Source organism: Hippoglossus stenolepis, chromosome 18 (genome assembly GCF_022539355.2).
Source record: "Hippoglossus stenolepis isolate QCI-W04-F060 chromosome 18, HSTE1.2, whole genome shotgun sequence".
Lineage (NCBI taxonomy): Eukaryota > Metazoa > Chordata > Actinopteri > Pleuronectiformes > Pleuronectidae > Hippoglossus > Hippoglossus stenolepis.
The window spans coordinates 17535165-17553996 of NC_061500.1; the positions used below are offsets into that span (position 1 = coordinate 17535165).

General features: G+C 40.3%; 2 protein-coding genes across 2 annotated transcripts; one reads left to right on the forward strand and one right to left on the reverse strand.

Moving 5' to 3' along the window:
• Positions 1-5993: 5993 nt before the first annotated feature.
• Positions 5994-10176, reverse strand: LOC118125853 (proteinase-activated receptor 1-like). The gene is made up of 2 exons (XM_035184888.2): positions 9919-10176; positions 5994-8637 (listed from the first exon to the last, which is right to left on the reverse strand). The coding sequence occupies exons 1-2, from the start codon at positions 9989-9991 to the stop codon at positions 7460-7462; spliced, it is 1251 nt and encodes a 416-aa protein (XP_035040779.1). The 5' UTR covers positions 9992-10176; the 3' UTR covers positions 5994-7459.
• Positions 10177-14807: 4631 nt separating this feature from the next.
• Positions 14808-17979, forward strand: LOC118098174 (proteinase-activated receptor 3). Its single transcript, XM_035141728.2, has 2 exons — positions 14808-15059; positions 15661-17979. Exons 1-2 carry the CDS (start codon positions 14996-14998, stop codon positions 16719-16721), a joined length of 1125 nt encoding a protein of 374 aa, XP_034997619.1. The 5' UTR covers positions 14808-14995; the 3' UTR covers positions 16722-17979.
• The last annotated feature ends 853 nt before the right edge of the window (positions 17980-18832 follow it).

Sequence of the window (18832 nt, forward strand, 5' to 3'; positions counted from 1 at the left end):
AAAGTATTGGCAACTACAGGGTTTTTGAAAGAACCAGAATTAAGCGGTAAAGGAGCCGTGACCAGTGAGTGGAGTTGCAATTTAAAAGATTCCAATTCAACCCAAGCGGGAGATCACATCTGCACCACTATTAGCCCACATTATGACCTTTTGAACATTGCAGGCCCAGTAATAGTGAAGAAAATTAGGCATTGACATTCCTCCTAACTTTTCGGCCTTTGTAAAAAGTTCTGCGAATACCTTTCCATCCCATATAAATGCAAATAGTATTTGGTCCAGTGTAAAAAAATGTTTTTTAGGAATGAAAATCGGAATACATTGATACAAATACAGAAACCTAGGAAGAACATTCATCTTGATTAGGTTAATCCGGCCAGCTAATGATAAGGGTAATGTGCGCCAGCGGTTTATGTCCTGCCTGCATCGATCCAATAACGGTGTGAAGTTTAGTTTATATAACTTGTGAAAAGACCGCGGCACCACCACCCCAAGGTATTTAAAATGGGAAGACACTCTCTTGAATGGGAAGGCTGTGGCCGGGATATCGAGAGCTGCTTTGTTTATGGGATAAAGTTCGCTTTTTTCTAAATTCAGTTTGTAACCTGAAAACTTTCCAAATCGTTCCAAGGTAGACAGGACGTGCGGCAAAGAATATACTGGGTTAGCAATGTACAAAAGTAAATCATCGGCATAAAGCGAGAGCTTGTGTGTCGTGTCCCCTCGAGTTATCCCTTCAATTGCCTGGCATTGACGAATAGAAGCCGCAAGCGGTTCAATCGCCAGAGCAAAAAGCAGAGGACTCATAGGACAGCCCTGTCTCGTGCCTCTATGTAGTGGGAAATATTTTGAGTGAGAGTCATTAGTATGGACAGAGGCTAAGGGAGAGGCGTACAACAATTTAACCCAGGAGATAAAATCATCACCAAAGCCAAATTTCCTCATGGTCATAAATAAATATTCCCACTCCACCCGGTCGAACGCCTTCTCTGCATCTAAGGATATTACAAGCTCAGGATCATCCGAACTGGTGGTAGTATAAATAATATCGAACAGCCTACGGATATTAGAATAGGAATGTCTGCTTCGAATAAATCCGGTTTGGTCAGGTAGCACCAGCTTGGGAAGAGCACTTTCAAGCCGCAGAGCAAGGGACTTAGCGAGAATTTTACAGTCCACATTTAGAAGGGAAATCGGTCTGTGAGACCCGCACAACAAGGGGTCTTTGTCCTTTTTAGGTAGGAGACAGATGGAGGCTTGGTTCAGGGTTTCAGGGAGATGGCCAATTGAAAATGATTCATTAAACATTGATAGTAGTATTGGGGATAAGTCTTCTGCAAATTTCTTAAAGAACTCCACTGGGAACCCGTCTGGTCCAGGGGATTTGCCAGATTGCATATATTTAATGGCATCACAAACCTCCTCCAGCGTCAGGGGGGAGTCGAGGGCATCTTTCTGAGAGTCCTCAAGGGTTGGTAGGTTCAAATTCCGAAAAAACGACTCTGAATCGGAAGCCTCATCGTCACATTCAGACGAGTATAAGTTTGTATAAAACGCTACAAAAGCATCATTAATCTCCTTGTGGTCTGTGGTCACTGAACCCGAGGTGGTCTTGATTTGAGTTATCTGGCGTGAGGCTGCGGTTTGGCGGGCTTGGTGAGCAAGAAGCCGGCCTGCTTTGTCGCCAAACTCGTAAAACGAATGTCGGGACTTTAATAACAGCTGCTCTGCTGCTGAGGTGGAGGCTAGATCAAACTCAGTCTGTAGGTGAATCCGCTTTTGATAAAGTTCTGGAGTAGGCGTTGAGGCATACTGATTGTCCAGCTGTGAAATTTTGACAGAAAGCTCTTTCAATTTGGCCATCCTCGCCTTTTTGGTATTTGAGGCATAGCCAATAATTTGGCCTCGCAAGTATGCTTTCAGCGCTTCCCATATGGTGCTATGAGATACCTCCGGTGATGCATTGGTCTCAATAAAAATTTGTATGTGGGTTTGGATGAATTTTACAAAAGCGCTGTCAGAGAGTAGAAGAGGGTTCAGGCGCCACTGTTTATATGGGGCAGGATGATCAGGGAAATCTAGTTCAAAGGATAGGGGAGCGTGATCAGATATAACTATACTATGGTAAGTGGGAAGGCTAGAAGAGGGTATAAGCCGGGCATCTAGAATAAAATAATCAATCCTGGAAAACGTATGGTGAACTGGTGAAAAGAAAGAAAAAGCCTTTCCTGTAGGGAAGTGTAAACGCCAGGGGTCAACCATTCCATACTGCTCAATAAAGGTACTAATAGCTGTGGCCATTTTAGACAGTGGTGCATGTTTGGTAGAAGACCGATCAAGACTGGGGCAGAGAACACAATTAAAGTCACCCCCAACAATCAAGTGGTGGCTATTGATCCCAGGGACAGTAGAGAAAAAAGAGTTAATAAAAGCGCTGTCGTCCCAGTTTGGAGCGTATACACTGGCGAGGATAACAGGTTTATTGAAAAGCTGACCGGTGACTATGACAAACCGGCCATTCGTGTCTGCAATTACCTGATCACTATCAAAGGTAACACTTTTGTGTATAAGAATAGCTGCGCCCCTGGCCCTAGCGTTGAACTTGGAATGAAAGACTTTCCCCACCCAACTCCTCTGAATACCCAAAACATCTGCCCTTCGTAGGTGTGTCTCTTGGAGGAAGGCTACCCCTACCCCAAGTTGACCTAAATGTGCCAGTACCTTGTTCCTCTTCACGGGGTGATTTAGCGATTTCACATTCCAAGAGATGAACTTCACTTTTCTACCACTATTCCTAACTGTACTCATACTTTACAGAGTTGTGCTGTACTAGCATATATAGGGCAGGAAGACAGAACATTGCGCTATGTAGTACAAAGAGTGTCACAATAAAAAAGGATGGCCATAGATAAGAGTAAGACATTAAAAAAAACAAAAAGATGCGACGTGTACATTACATTACAAAAAGACAGCAAAATAAAAAGGATGCTTCCCCCCCTCCCCCAGCACTTACCCAAACTAAGTGCATTAAAACCCCAGAAAACAAGTGCAAAAAGGTGCATCTTAGCTAAACAACGCTTGCACCTAACTCTCCTCATCTAACAGAGGATAACGAAACACGTTTAAAGAGTCAATTATTATGTTGTTTACCTCCTTTGATAACATATCTGCCTGGTGTTTGTCACGAGGCTATATTCTGCCTGACACATTTTGCCATCAAACATCCCACCTTCTACAAACAGGCCATTGAGCTTTAATATTCCAATATAATTAGGGCAGGCTACTATTCCCAGATTGGCCCATTCAAAAGAAAATAAATAAAAAATAAAAAATACGGAAAGAATTGAAATATAGAACACAGGGCATTATAAATTCTGAAGTAGCATTAACGTAGACAACTGTGCATTTTGATGTAACTGTGCATTTTGATGTAACGTTAGCTTACATTTGTCTCAGGGAGTGTGTCCTCACGCTATAGATTGGGTTACATTGTCACAGTCTTGTACTGGCTGTAGTGAGCCTACATACCATCACTCTCCGTCGTTTTCTGATGTCACCGCTGGTAGAATCTTGGCCTTGACAAAAGCAGCCGCCTCCGTTGGGGTTTCAAACTCGTACTTCTTTCCGTTGAAAAGGAACCGGAGCCTTGCTGGGTGTAGCAGAGAGTATTTCACTCCCGCCTCCCGAAGCTGTTTCTTGACTGGGAGGAACGCGGTTCTTCTACGTAGTAGGTCCGCGCTGAGATCGGGGTAAAAGCTGATCTTTGCTCCTCGGTATTTCAGCTGCCCTTTCTCCCACGACATCCGCAGAATCTGCTCCTTCGTCTGGTAGTAATGCATGCGCACCACCATAGCCCGCGGGGGACCTGTCGGCTGCGGCGGTCTCAGAGTGCGATGGGCACGGTCCACCACAGGTGGGCGAGTGAAACTGTCCTCTCCAAACACCTCGGTCAGGAACTTTTCTATAAAGGCAGAGGGGTGGTTTCCTTCAATTTTCTCCTCCAGACCAGTCACCCTTATATTATTCCTCCTCGAGAAATTTTCCAGAGTGTCCAGTTTAGCGTGTAGCTTGGAGTTTTCAGCTTGCAGTGCGGTGTGGGAAGTTTCAAGCTCAGTAACTCTCTGATCCACGTCCGTCAGAGAGGTTTCGATGCCTGCAAATTTTTCAACATGCATGGAGACGGTCGTTTGGAGGGTCGAAACAGATGAACGTAGCTCTGATAATATCTCGTCCCTCACCGCAGCCACATCCTCTTTGATGCCATCTCGCAGTTCTTTCAGTGCCCGTGCGTTAGCTCCAAGCTAGCACTCCCACGCTTTTGCTAGCACCGGCTTCAGGCATGGCCTGATCATTCTTGCCAGCTTGTTTACCTCTCCCGGCTTTGTTTGACATATTTACCGGTCAGACAGAAACGATTAATGGAGTAGGAGGTTTAAGTAAAGGAATGCGACGCGACTTTAAACTAAATACATGTTTCTAACAAATAAAATATGAAATAGGTGAGGAGAGTTTCCAGAAGACGTCCTCACTCCGCCATGACACCGGAAGTCCCCCACAGCTATGTCCTTTTGATGGATATTTATAGTGTAACTTGTTCTGGGTCAGAGAAGATTGAAGTGGAATTTATTAATCTTTGGGAACTTTCACCAACACATGATTTAAGGGACATTGAGAACACAATGTTTCATATAAACATACCATAACTTTTTTTACTTGAAGAAATATCCCTAGGGATGCCTATGTGTTTCCTCGGTTTGTAACAGCCAAATAACCACATCAGAAGGAAAATGAGATGGGATGAATAAAGCCAGTAAAATGACCTATCTTAGTACAAGTTGGTCTCTTTGTTTACCTGGTAAGGTAAATCTAATGGCTCCTTCCAGGAAATCAGATTATGTTTACTTTCTTTTTATTAAAACAGAAAAATCTACAAACTGAAGCCATGGGGGCTTTAACCTTCATGTGTCTGATTCTGGGAGCTCTGCAGTTATATATAAATGAAAATGAGGATGGAAGTTAGTACAAACCAAAAATGTGGAGAAAAATGTATTTATAAAGAAGGAGAAATGTGCTGGTTGCTTTCTCTTTGCAAGAGTTTGGAAGATGATGAGGCCAGGATGGGGTGGGAGTCGTCTGACTCATTTGAGCTTTATATCCACAGGGAGTCGATATCTGAGCTCACAGACAGACAGACTAAACCTACTTCCTCACAAATATATCTGTACCCATGATATGTTTCTTATTTGTAAAAGAAGTGCATTTGAGATATGCAATCATTTCATGGTTATGGCCTCCTTTTTTAATTTGTTAATATATATATATATATATACATATTATTATTTTAATTGTAATCTTAATTTATTATTTGTCCCCAGAAATGATGTTTACTCTTGGTTGTGTCTACAATAAAGTTTGCACAGTGTTACTAGGCTTGCCAGGAAACTATAACAGAACTGAACCTTGGCACAGGTCACTTAGTCCATCAGTCTTCTACAGAAAAAGAGTCCTCTCATACAAATGGACAGACTGCACCTGACTGGATGCTCTTCAACAAGCTCTCTGAGATGAACACGGCAACTCGAGAGAGAGCAGGAGAGAAATTTGGCAGTTGACTGTGGGAAATGTGCCCAGTCGCTTTCTGGAAGATAAGAAAATGATCAAAGAAAAAATCCTAAGAAGATCTTGGTGAATGAAGCCCAATGACTTTTATGAAGTGTAAAGACACCTTATGTCTCGGGTACAGTCTGGGTCCACCTACAGGTGGGAATTGTAAATCAACTCTGTCCTAAATACAGGTCTCCGTTTGAGCATCAGACACACACACACACACACACACACATATACACGCACACAAACACACACACACACACACTCACAATCATGCACCTTCCTTCCTTCCTTGTTCCATGCTGCTTGAAAAAGGCCATCACACTTTATTGATTCATTTTTGTTTTGAGTTTGATCTTTAATATCATCAAAACTTCTACATTGTTTGACTATTGAAATATGTAATTAAAGTTTGTACATGAATAATAAAGTAAATAATAAAAAACCTCCATCCGCCACAGTTATCTGGACTTGATGACGGACAAAGACGAAGCCCTGAATATTGATGATATATCAGATAATAATTGATAATACCTCATTTAAGTGTAAGTTATCAGGGGACATTATTTTAGTAGCCACTGGTGTAAGTTTAGTGTTTAAAGCGTAAGTGGTTATTTAAAGCAGTTTGTTGTTGATTATCATCATATACCTTTTACACGCCTGTAAACTGTGAACACGATTTACATAGTAAAACAAATTAATTAAAAATAAATGTGTCAACTTTTCCTCAGTAGTTCCTTCACAGCCTCACAAGACTCTCACCTCCGCACAACACCAATGCATGTGTGTCTGTGTGTGTGTCGTGTCATAATTCAGTATTTCCAATTATTTTATCTGCTTTAGAAAACTAACTTTAAAATGGTGTCAAATTACAGCTTAACTAGAATACATTCAGTACAGCACATTTATCACCAGTAGGTGGCAGCATGGATCTAACTACACCAATGTCTACAATTTATTTTTCTTTTCATTCTCATCAATCAGGCCAGATCAGATCTTTACTTTAAGCAGACCCCAGCCCTATGGGAGAGGGCTGTCTTCAGGTTTCTGATATTTTTTATATATTTTTTCAAGTTTATGATGAATTTTCAAGTTTAAGAGAAGCGTGTTCAAGAAATATACCCAAAAAATGCTCAGTAATCTGTGCCAAATCTTGTAGCTCTACTAATATAAGGTGAGGTTATATTCTGTAATATAATATATAAATGTGTGCCAAGCAGAAGGTGTATTACACAAATGTAGATTATAACAAAATCATTACAACAGTGTAATCAACTATAACAACATGATATATCTAACATTAATTGAATACAGGATAACATTACTAGTTGCAGTATAGTTATATGGTATATGTTTAGCTGCATTCTATAGGTAAATAACTTTATATAATAGGCTTCTCAATTTAAATTTCATAAAACCTGGAACACTTTTGGAATTTCTATCAAATTATCTAAAAAGCAGTTATAAAACAATATTAACCAAATCCAGACAACATTATTTGCACTTTGCTTCAGTCATTCAATAAAATGAGCTGGTTTTCAGAACAGAATGGAATGTGGTTTCATGACATACGTCTGTGACTGCCCCACCTCTTGGAAGAGAGAGAGGCAGAGGAAGCATTGTTATTGAATTGAGCATGGGTTCAGGGCGTCATTGCTTGTTGACCACTGTCGACCAGACAGATCCATCCGACTATTCTGCAGTGTTTGTCATATATGTATTTGATCTGATTGAAAGCATGTGGTTTGGAAGAAACCCTGGTTTTCCTTTTGTCTCAAAAATCGAGTTTTCATGGTATGAAGATTGGGTGGTGGTCAACCTGCAGGTCACAGGATCAGGTTGTTCTCATCCTAGTTCAGCGACTACTGAGGCCAGGAAAGGAATGTCCACTACAGCCCTCCAAAATCTTCTCACACCTCAGTGTGCTGGATAGTTGTTTCTGGCACTGGGATGAGCCAAAGTAGTAGACCAGGGGATCCAGGAGGCAGTTCAGACTTCCTAAACACATAAAAACTAGATAGGCTGCGTAGGAGCTGGTCTCTTGGATCGCCTCAGCACCTCCTTTAAATTGCAGATAGTGTGCCATCAGTAGACAGTGTGTGGGTGTGAAACACAGCACAAATATCAGCAGCACTGTTCCAGCCATCACCACTGCTCTTGTTCTCCTGCCTGAACATCCTAGAACGCTGTGTGGGACCCTGCTCAGTGCCCAGATCACACGAGTGTAGGACACCACTGTGATTAGCAGAGGCAGGAAGAAGAAGGCGCAGGACAGGGCGATGAAGTAGAACTTGTAGTACCAGATTACCTTGTGGACAGACTGGACGTCGTGGCAGGTGGTGATGTTCAGCTGACTGAGGGGAAAAGTCTGTTCGTGGAGGACAAGGGGCACAGTGCCAGCGAAGGATAATATCCACATGGCGACGCAGGCCATGATTGCGTTCCCTGGCGTCCTCCAAGGCAGAGAGTCAAGAGGATAGACTACAGCAAGGAGACGGTCCACACTGATGCAAGTTATGAGCAGAACAGAGCAATACATGTTCCAGTAGAAGGCTGCGGTGACCACGTGGCACATGACTGAGCCGAATATCCAGTTGTTGCCACCAAAGTGGTAGGAGATCTTGAAGGGGAGCAGCACAGCAAAGAGCAAATCGGCACAGGCCAGATTCAACATGTAGATGGCCGCCGGCTTCTTGGGTTTGATCCTCAGAGTGAAGGCCACCACTGCACAGATGTTGATCGGCAAGCTGATGAGGCAGACCAGTGTGTAGAAGGAAGGGATGAGGATGGTGGACACAGAGCCTTTGAGAAACAACAGCGCTTCTTCTGAGATTCCCACCCTCTTGATGCTGGTTACATTCAGCAGCCCCGTCCCGTTGATGCTGGTTACATTCAGCAGCCCCGTCCCGTTGATGCTGGTTACATCATCATTGTAGATCATTGTATCATCATCAGAAATAATTATGTCCGGATTATATACCAACATTGGTTCAACAATCATCATAGGCTTTTCAGTCATCGGGTTCTGTGTAACTGGAAAGAGAGAAAGAGACAAAAAGAGTCATCTCAGAGAAAGTTTGTTTAATCAAGGTGTTGACAGATCTTTTTAATGGGTGTTTTTTTTAACATTTAATTACATGGGTTTAGTTCAAACTATTAATCCAGAATATGTTGTTTGTTTTTTCAGCCTCTCAAATTTGGATTTTCTGCTTTTCACAGTTTTTAATGTAAACCCATAGCTCTACGTATTGGAAATTTTGTGATATCTGGAAGGATATTGCAACTTGTTTATATTTAAATGATAAAAGGATTAATTGAAATTAAAATCTGCAAATCGACCAATGAGGAAAACAATAAGCTCATAGCCTATTTTCAATTTTGATTTATATGTCGATTATTTTCTAACTTAATATTTGTTGGTCCATGAGATGCCCAAATTAATAGTATAAAAGCTTTGCTTAAAATCATATAAAGCAACCAAAAACAACAAATCATCATATTGAGAAGCTGGATCCAGGGGATTTTTGGTGTCTGAGTTAGTTGTTGGGCCACGAGAACAGCTTCAGTGCTTTTTGGTATTGATTCTACAAATTGCTGAACTCTACTGGAGGGAGGGAACACTAATCTGCCAATACATATTCCCAATTTGATAATGTGGTGGAGAGTGTCAAAACATGTTAATCTGACTGTTAAAGCCATAGTATATGATTCTGATCATTTTCTTAGTCGTCAAACCACCGTCTGACCCCCTCGTGTCCCGGTGGATGGGAGGGCTTTGTTGTTCTGGATCAAGATAGAAAAATGTCCTAATAGGATGAAGGTGATCCCCACAATTGTACTGATTTGCAGTGACCCTGACCCCACATCCTCTCTGAGGAACCTGAGGAAGATTTACTCTTCAGGTTTTCCTGGCAGAGGCCACTTTAGTCACTGTTCCTAGTGAAACAGTTGAGCTGTCTCTGTGACTTCAGCTCCTGATAACCATGTCCCATCAGTGAACCTTCTGTCAAAGTCACTCACATCTTTTCCTGCTGCCTTGAACCCATCAGCATTTTCAAACCCCCCCACAGATCCTTTGTACCATACAGTAGAAACACTCTCCATTCATCCTCATTCTTTCATTTATGTTTCCTTAAATGTGTCTGTAGCTCACTATTTATTTTTATCAGCTAATCTTTTCAGCTCTATTAAATCAACAGAATTAAGTATATCATAAATTATATACCATGATATATTCACATAGAAAGTTGATACATATCCACATTTTAACGTGTTTAATGTGTTTTCATCATTAGAAAATGAATGTTTTCTTACCATTCATCGTATTTGAGTCGGCACACGCACACACCAGAACCATCAGCAAGGCTTTTTGAAACACCGAAAACATTGTGCTGGAGGAACTGAAGCAATGAAGACGGATAAGAAAATGTTAATTTTAAATATGGTTGAATCTTGTTTCTCTTGCAGGCTCTTTTTACAGCGTATCGTGACCAGTAAAGTTTCTTTCTGCCCGAAGTCCGCTGGTTCCAAAAAACAAAACCCCATCATCAACAAACAGCATCTGCACGCACAGAAACATTCCTGTCCACTGATATCCCATTCCATAAACAGCAGCCAGTTCCAGTTTAACAGTTAATGGTCCATAAGGGACAGCTTCATGAAAAAGTATTTTTTCTATGCTATTTGGCTGAAGATGATAAAATACAAATCCTCAAAGAGCAAGTAGTAAACAACTGAAAGCAAATGTAAATTATTCATTTCTGGGGGGGGGTCTAATTCAATGAGCTCCCCACTTGATGTCATTTGGGGATCCAAATCGGAACGGCTCACCAATTCAATGTTTTCAGACCCAAGCAGCCTCTAAACAAAGTACCTGCTTGTGATATTTTGGCCTTTCTGCATTGGTAGCCACCACACAGACGACCATACATGTTTAAAGGCACAGAAATGTGTCTTTTATTATGTCTCCTGCATTTGGTCATATGAAGTAATGCAACCAAGAGAGCCACAGTAGGATTGGGAATCACACCAGGAAGTGATCTACAGTGTACAGCTATGTCCTTTTGATGGATATTTATAGTGTAACTTGTTCTGGATCGGAGAAGATTGAAGTGGAATTTTTTAATCTTTGGGAAATTTCACCAACACATGATTTAAGGGACATTGAGAACAGAATGTTTCATATAAACATACCATTACTTTTTTTACTTGAAGAAATATCCCTAGGGATGCCTATGTGTTTCCTGTGTTTGTAACAGCCAAATAACAGCATCAGAAGGAAAATGAGATGGGATGAATAAAGCCAGTAAAATGACCTATCTTAGTCTCTTTGTTTACCTGGTAAGGTAAATCTAATGGCTCCTTCCAGGAAATCAGATTATGTTTATTTTATTTCGATTAAAACAGATAAATCTACAAGCTGAAGCCATGGGGGCTTTAACCTTCATGTGTCTGATTCTGGGAGCTCTGCAGTTATATATAAATGAAAATGAGGATGGAAGTTAGTACAAACCAAAAATGTGGAGAAAAATGTATTTATAAAGAAGGAGAAATGTGCTGGTTGCTTTCTCTTTGCGAGAGTTTGGAAGATGATGAGGCCAGGATGGGGTGGGAGTCGTCCAGAGGTGGCAAAAGTATACTCACATTCTTTACTTAAGTATAGAAGTACAGATACTTGTGTAAAAAAAGACTCTGGTAAAAGTAGAAGTACTGATTCAACTCCTTTACTCAAGTAAAAGTAAGAAAGTACAGACCCCAAAATGTACTTAAGTACAAAAGTATAAAGTAAAAATGAATGTTTAACTTCAATGATACACGATGCCCCTCATGATAACTTGACAAAACGAGAAAAAAGTTCTAGGCACACAAAATAGGATAGTTTTCCTCTTTTGTCAACAACCTGCACAGGGCTGGTACAGAGAAAAACTAAAAATCCCTTGACACAGTTTTGCTGCAAGACAAATTTCAGACTGAATAATAAAGACTTCCTGCATATGAACACCTGGATCATTGTTTACAGGGAATAAATGGATGGGGAATGTGCTCGCGTTGATTAGGTTTGTACACACGACGGCACTTTCACTCGCTTGCCCCCTCCGAATCGGTTCCGTCGTCGTCGGCACTGTTTCCTTTTTCACTTTCTTCATCCATGTCGCTGCTGGTATGCCGGTTGACTTTCCCTCTCTGTGTTGTTCCGTCTTTTACGTTGTGTATTCATCCGTGGAGGTTGAAACAAGTAACGAGCCAGTTTTGAGAATGTAGGGAGTAAAAGTAAGAAGGCGTCAGGAAAATAAATACTCAAGTAAAGTACAGATACCTGATAAATCTACTTAAGTACTGTAACAAAGTATTTGTACTTCATTACTTCCCACCTCTGGTGTCGTCTGGATCATTTGAGCTTTATATCCACAGGGAGTCGATATCTGAGCTCACAGACAGACAGACTAAACCTACTTCCTCACAAATATATATGTCACCATGATATGTTTCTTATTTGTAAAAGAAGTGCATTTGAGATATGCAATCATTTCATGGTTATAGCCTCCAATATGTACATATATATCTTAGACTGATGGTTGAAAAAAACTAGCCATTTTAATTTGGGCATTTCATGGACCAACAAATTTTAATTAAATATAAACAAGTTGCAACATCATTCCAGATATCACAAAATTTCCCAATTTTAGACCTTTGTGTTTACAACAAAAACCGAGAAAGCAGCAAATCCATATTTGAGAGGCTGAAAAAGTAAAAAAACAAATAACAGATTATATTTTGGATTTAAAGTTTGAACAATAACTTGTTATTAAATGTATATATACAGAGTTACCAGGTTTGTGCTGGATTCTGACAGGATGATCTGCTACGATTTTTTTCCTGAAAGATAAATTTAGTTTCCCACGTCTCTGCGTTCAACCTCTGGATTCCTCATACACTCAAATACCTTAAATAATAAAATCAACATTTCCCTGAAAACTATAACAGAACTGAACCTTGGCTACAGGCACAGGTCACTAAGTCCATCAGTCTTCTACAGAAAAAGAGTCCTCTCATACAGATGGACAGACTGCACCTGACTGAGACATTTTGGCAGTTGACAGTGGGAAATGTGCCCAGTCGCTTTGGGCAGATAAGAAAATGATGTAAGAAAAAACATAAGAAGATGTTGGTAAATGAAGCCCAATGACTTTTATGAAGTGTAAAGACACTTTCATCATTTCTGCCACCAGCCAGTCTAAACATCATAGGAAAATGACAGAAACTGTGGGCCTACTCTTGGTGGCACTGAGCTAAAAGAGGTCAATTTGGTCGGCATTAAGTGACTTGAATATCTGATAAGCCGTTGAATGATCTAATCCTATTATAATAAGATAAATGTCGCCCTCTTGTGGGAAGAGCACATTTTTTAAAGCATTTTTCAGTAAACATCAAAGTTTTAAAACCAATAAAAAGCATATTTATGTTAAAAAGCTTAAACATTTTTTTAACTAACCTGAAAAGTTTTTTTGAATCATTACAGGCCATAAGTCTGGGTATAAATCTAACATTTAAATATTTTTTGAATGGACACGTGGGAGAAAGCAAACTGGGTTGTTATTATAATCTTTCATATCATTTATCTCAGTGTTTGCATCAAAATAATCCTCCTCACATGTCTGATTGTCAGTTATTCCATTCTGAATTAATCCACTAAATTTATTTAAGAAGAATTCGAAACACAAAGCAGTGTAGTAGGAAATTAATTTAGTGTATTATAACTATTAGACAGGAAACAGATGTTTGCTGCAGATGTGTTGCGGTTCTTTGAGAGAGTTAAACAGAAAGGAGGAAAGTGCATCATGGCTCTAGACCTCAAATACTGAATCATTTCAATCGCTGACAATGTATTTGTGTTTATTATTCATATTTATTTATTTAACAGGGACAGTGCATGATTGTAAACATTGTTGCAGAGCTGATAGAAAATAGAAATTACAGTTACTATTTGAGCAACAGTAATTTTAAAAATGACAATATTCATGTTTATGTACTTGAACGGACATGTGACTCATGCAGGACGACCCTGTCTATGTTTGTATCTTACAGTAAACATAACCTCCCTGACTTTTCGCTGCTAGTATGAAAACAACTTGTGAATGATTTGTTTGTGACGATTGTAAACTCACTGCGAGCAGATGCTTCGCCCTGTTCTCCGTTTTGAGTCATGCAGGATGTTCTTAGCTGCACGTCAGCGGTAACGTCACAGGCAGGAAATAGATATCGCACATCTGCGAGGTGTCTGCATGTGGTGCATACTGAGGTCAAACACATGCTGTCAGTGAATGCGTCTCTCTGGCTGATAAACAGATTCAGCGGGAACAGGACACAGGTCACATCTGCAATCAGCTGGGTGTTAAGGAATAAAGAATAAAGTAAAAACATTAAAAGGGTACTTCAGAGTGTGTGTCCCAGAGAATATTAAACATTCAAGCTGATGAAGTTTCCTGTAAATATACAAAGTGAGCTGAAAAGGAAAACACAGAAAAAAACATAAAAGACACATTCCCCCTAATACAGATGCATTTACAAAATTTGACTTTTCTCATCGCTCAACATTTTTTGACACATCAGTACACAACTTCCCAAAGGGTTTATAATGTAACCAAAGTATGGTAAGGCTTCCATGAGATCTTTCAAGAAGACTGGGAGTGAAGACTAAACAAAACCGCTCATGTCCGGACAAGCTTATCGTCTTCAGACAGACATTTCCTTGCTTATCTAGTGGCCTGTTTCTGTTTATCCCCTCTCTCCACGTCACTCCAGGGATCATAATGCCAGTAAAAAGTACAGAAAGCTCCCAGATGCCCAGATGTGTCAGATATGTGAGGCTGGAGTTTTAGACAATTGACACTCACCCTGGGGGTTGAATATTTCTGTTAAGAGCCAAGTGGCTTTAAAGAAGTCTATACAGAATAGTAATGGCAAAACAGTGTACATTCCTTTCAGATTTATCCCTGCTGAGGTGATTTAAGAGGAAAAAAGAGAAAAACACAAAAGAGAAAGCGGGTTGTGACAGATACACATGAACTAGAGTGTGGATCAGTATTGTCACCTTTGAATCTCATAAAACAGTATGATAGCGTGACGAAGTTCGTATGCGAGGGTGTCTCACTGTGCATGTTGAACAGAAGGTAAATTGAACCCACACATGTTTTCGAGGACATCATGTTTCCATTTGTTCTCCTCATTCTCTGTCGGGGGAGGTGTTTACAACTTGAATACACCCACAGAGAGGCAGCAGAGAGAGGTGGAACTGAGCAGAGTTGAAATGTGGAGCTGAGGAAACAACAAACACCGGAGAGAAGAGAGATTTGTGACATTTGAGCTGAGCGCTGTTCAACGACAAGAAGAGATGAGGAAACTTGTATTTCTGCTCAGTGTTGTTCTGTGCATAAGTGGCACACTTCAAAAAAGGGGTAAGTGGTGCTTATTTAAGTCTAGTTTTTACGAATAATGCTTTTTCACATTAGACTTATTCTATGATTCTCTTGGTGATAGAAGTGAAACTCTGAGTTGATCTGTGAGCTGATGTGGAAACTTAACAAGCAAGCTGCAACTTGTGGAGTGGTTCATGAATGATTCACACCAAATAGCTTATTATTATGACACAAGGGGGTTCGCAGCTCGGATAGAGCTGAATAAACAGATGAATTGATCAATCAACCATTTAATTCCTTGTTTTCAACATTTTTTTTCTTTTTTCTAGAAGTAAATATCTGTAGGTTTTGGACATAACGTGATTTGGGTGTGTTGTCTTGTCCTTTAGGAAACTGCAATGATTATTTGTCCACTATTTTCTGATATTTAACCACATCTTACTATAGGATACATTTAGTAATCTAATAAAAGAAAGGAAACAGATGATTATATAGTTGCAACACTAATCAGGACCTTGTCTGCGTTTTCAGTATATTGTTTAGTGAACGACACAGTTGAATTTTATTTTGATAAAATACATTTAAGTCCAAAGAATGAACAAGTTTTCACTAACTTTTGTGTGTTCTCGTTTGGTTGCAGGTAAACAGAGGATGAAAAGGCAGAACAGCTCTGACTCTGCCTTCCCTATGCCCAGAACATTCAATGCGGACCTCATCACTAAGACAGTTGTCCAAAATGGGACTCAGGCTCTCAATTCATCTCCTTCTCATCCAGCTCTGACGTTACGAAGCAACAGCACAGCAGGGTACCTCAACAGCGCTCTCAGCACCCGGGTCATCCCCATTATTTATATCCTGGTGCTTGCTGTCGGTATCCCGGCCAACGCTGCCATCTTGTGCACGTTGGCCTCTAAAATTAGGAAGGTGTCCTCTGCCATTCTGTACTGCAGCCTGGCTGTCTCCGACCTCTTCCTCCTCCTCTCCCTCTTCTTCAAGGCTCACTACCATTTCTATGGAAACCACTGGGTTCTCGGAGAAGCCGCCTGTCGAGTGGTCACGGCCTGTTTCTATGGCAACCTCTACTGCTCGGCCCAGACGTTGGCCTGCATCAGCATCAAGCGCTACCTGGCTGTAGTGCACCCGTTCAAGTACAAATCCCTGCCCAAGAGGATGTGCACTGCCTGGGTCACGTTTGCCGTGTGGGCGGTGTTTGGAGCCGCCATTGTCCCTGAACTCCTCGTCCAGCAGAGCTACTGGCTCCCTGAGCTGGAACGCTTCACCTGCCATGATGTATTGCCTCTGGACAATGACTCCCATATGTTCCTGCTCTACTACAACCTGATCCTGACCATCTTCGGCCTCCTGCTGCCGCTGGTGATCACTGTTGTGTGCTTCATACGAATCGTTTGTGAGCTCAACCAGTCACACAACGACTGGTCATTATACATCAAGGCCAGCTCACTGGTGTTTGCCATCTTCCTGCTGTGTTTTACCCCTGCTGGTGTCTTGCACTTCCTCCATTACGTGCAGCTGTTTGTGGACAGAACAGAGACTCTGTACGAGTACTTTAATGTGGCGGTGTGTTTGTGTTGCCTCCATGCCTGTCTAGACCCTTTCCTCTTTCTCTTGATGTCCAAATCTGCAGGCTCCAGCCGATACTTCAGGGCCTTTAAAGGCAAGACCCTGAGCATATCTGTTTAAGAGACTCATGATGCCAAAATCTGATCATCATACAGAGACAATTTAATCAATTTAGAAACTCCGACTAACCTAACCTCAATCTGCATTTTTTAAGATTGTGAAAGTTAATCTAACAAACAGGACAGAAATTTCTTTGACTAATCAACCTGTTAGTTATTTGGAAATCTGATAGTCAGGGTTGGGTTTGAATCCAAGAGCACATGTGGGCCAAGTGAAAGTTCCAACAGTCCGGGGAGGTTACCCCTGGAGGCTTGAAATGTTTAACTCCATAAAAACAGAGACTTTGGGTAACTCATGGCACTAGACTGAAGCCGGTCCAGTTCAGTTTTACTTGCCAAGGTTGAAGTGGCGTATGCTGAAAATAACAGCCACTTCTCACCATATTTAGCTCCAAAACATTAAGTGAGTATTTCTTAAAGTCATTTTTTTCTCCCAGATTTTCCTCAATATTTGTCATATTTAGCTTTTTTATAAAAAAAACCAAAACAAATTGAAGATAATGTCAATGTTAAATCTAAATGTTGAATTTAAATGTAAATGTTGGAATGTAATTTAGATTAAGATTCAACATTCAGGTTTAGAATTATAATTCAAGATTGGGGTTTATATATGATATTAGTATTTAGTTACTTTTTCACCTTAAAATAATAAGTAATCACCACAGTTATCTCATGGGAAGTTTTTAACGCGTATTACTTCAAATAAGTAACGTTTTGTCTAATGCATTTTCTTTGTGTATTTTCATTTATATTTTGTAGTTGAATTGGGGGGAAAGGTTTTTTGGGGCTGGAATCCAAAAATAAAGTAAAAGGACCTCCACTGCATTGTGCAAACAAGAGTTGGACTTGATTCTTGTGACATCATTTAGATAACGTCTTCTTGTACATAGGACTATAGTTTTGTGTCTGATTGTCTGTGACAGAGGGAATGAGCAGACAAATTCTAAATATGCGATAAAAGATAAATTATATAAATGTTTTAATAACACACAACAGTTAATGGGTTTATTTTGTGGTTTAACAACAAAAGTCCAATGTTTTAGGCCTATTGCTTTTCCCTCTGTAGATATTCGAGAAAAATTACACAAAAATAACTTCATCCTCATGTGGGGAGTATTTACAATAAGCTTGAAATATGTTACTTACCATATACAATGTGAAACAGGCTGACTTTAGGAAATAAGTCTCCCAAACTTTTGTGTATTCCTGTAATCATATATACAGTGCTGTCCGTTCAATAAAATCTAAACTATCTCCAAGATGTTTTGTGTCTTTACATTTTTTATAGGATGTTTTATTAGTGCTGCAGTGTTGTGTTTATCGTCTGAACTCACGTAGAGAATTAACCACATTTACGCCTCTCTAACTGCGTTGGTATTTCCTGTCAAGCAAGTGACAAAGTTCAGGGTGACACACATGCACAGACTTCCCATTCACTTTGCATCACATCATTTACTACATTAGTCAGCTGCACATTTATGCTCCAGATCTCCTGCTCTACCAAAGGTTTTTTTCTGGATTCACATCAGGTGACTCTGGAGGTCACTCAACTCACTGTCATGAAACCAGTGTGAGACTTGGATCATTATCCTTAATCTAACAAACAGGACAAAAGTTCCTTTGACTAATCAATCTGTTATTTATTTGGAAATCTGGTCAGGATTGTGTTTGGTTTGAATCCAAGAGCGCATGTGGGCCAAGTGAAAGTTCCGACAGTCCGGGGAGGTTACCCCTGGAGGCTTGTAATGTCTAACTCCATAAAAACAGAGACTTTGGGTAACTCATGGCACTAGACTGAAGCCGGTCCAATTCAGTTTTACTTGCCAAGGTGTAGGTTGAAGTGGCGTATGCTGAAAATAACAGGAACTTCTCACCATATTTAGGGTTAGGGTTAGGGTTAGCCCCCTAACCCTCCAAAAGATTAAGTGAGTATTTCTTAAAGTAACTTTTTTCTCCCAGATTTTCCTCAATATTTGTCATTTTTTAGCTTTAGCTAAATGTTGAATTTAAATGTAAATGTTGGAATGTAATTTGGATTATAACATTAAGGTTTAGAATTATAATTCAAGATTTGGGTTTATATATGATATTAGTATTTAGTTACCTTTTCAC

Excerpts from the sequence above, each read along its gene's own strand:
- LOC118098174 (XM_035141728.2), top strand. The coding sequence starts at position 14,996 with ATGAGGAAACTTGTATTTCTGCTCAGTGTTGTTCTGTGCATAAGTGGC. Across the intron at positions 15,060-15,660 it reads TGGCACACTTCAAAAAAGGG|GTAAACAGAGGATGAAAAGG; the intron begins GTAAGTGGTGCT and ends GTTTGGTTGCAG.
- LOC118125853 (XM_035184888.2), bottom strand. The coding sequence starts at position 9,991 with ATGTTTTCGGTGTTTCAAAAAGCCTTGCTGATGGTTCTGGTGTGTGCG. Across the intron at positions 8,638-9,918 it reads CGACTCAAATACGATGAATG|TTACACAGAACCCGATGACT; the intron begins GTAAGAAAACAT and ends CTCTCTTTCCAG.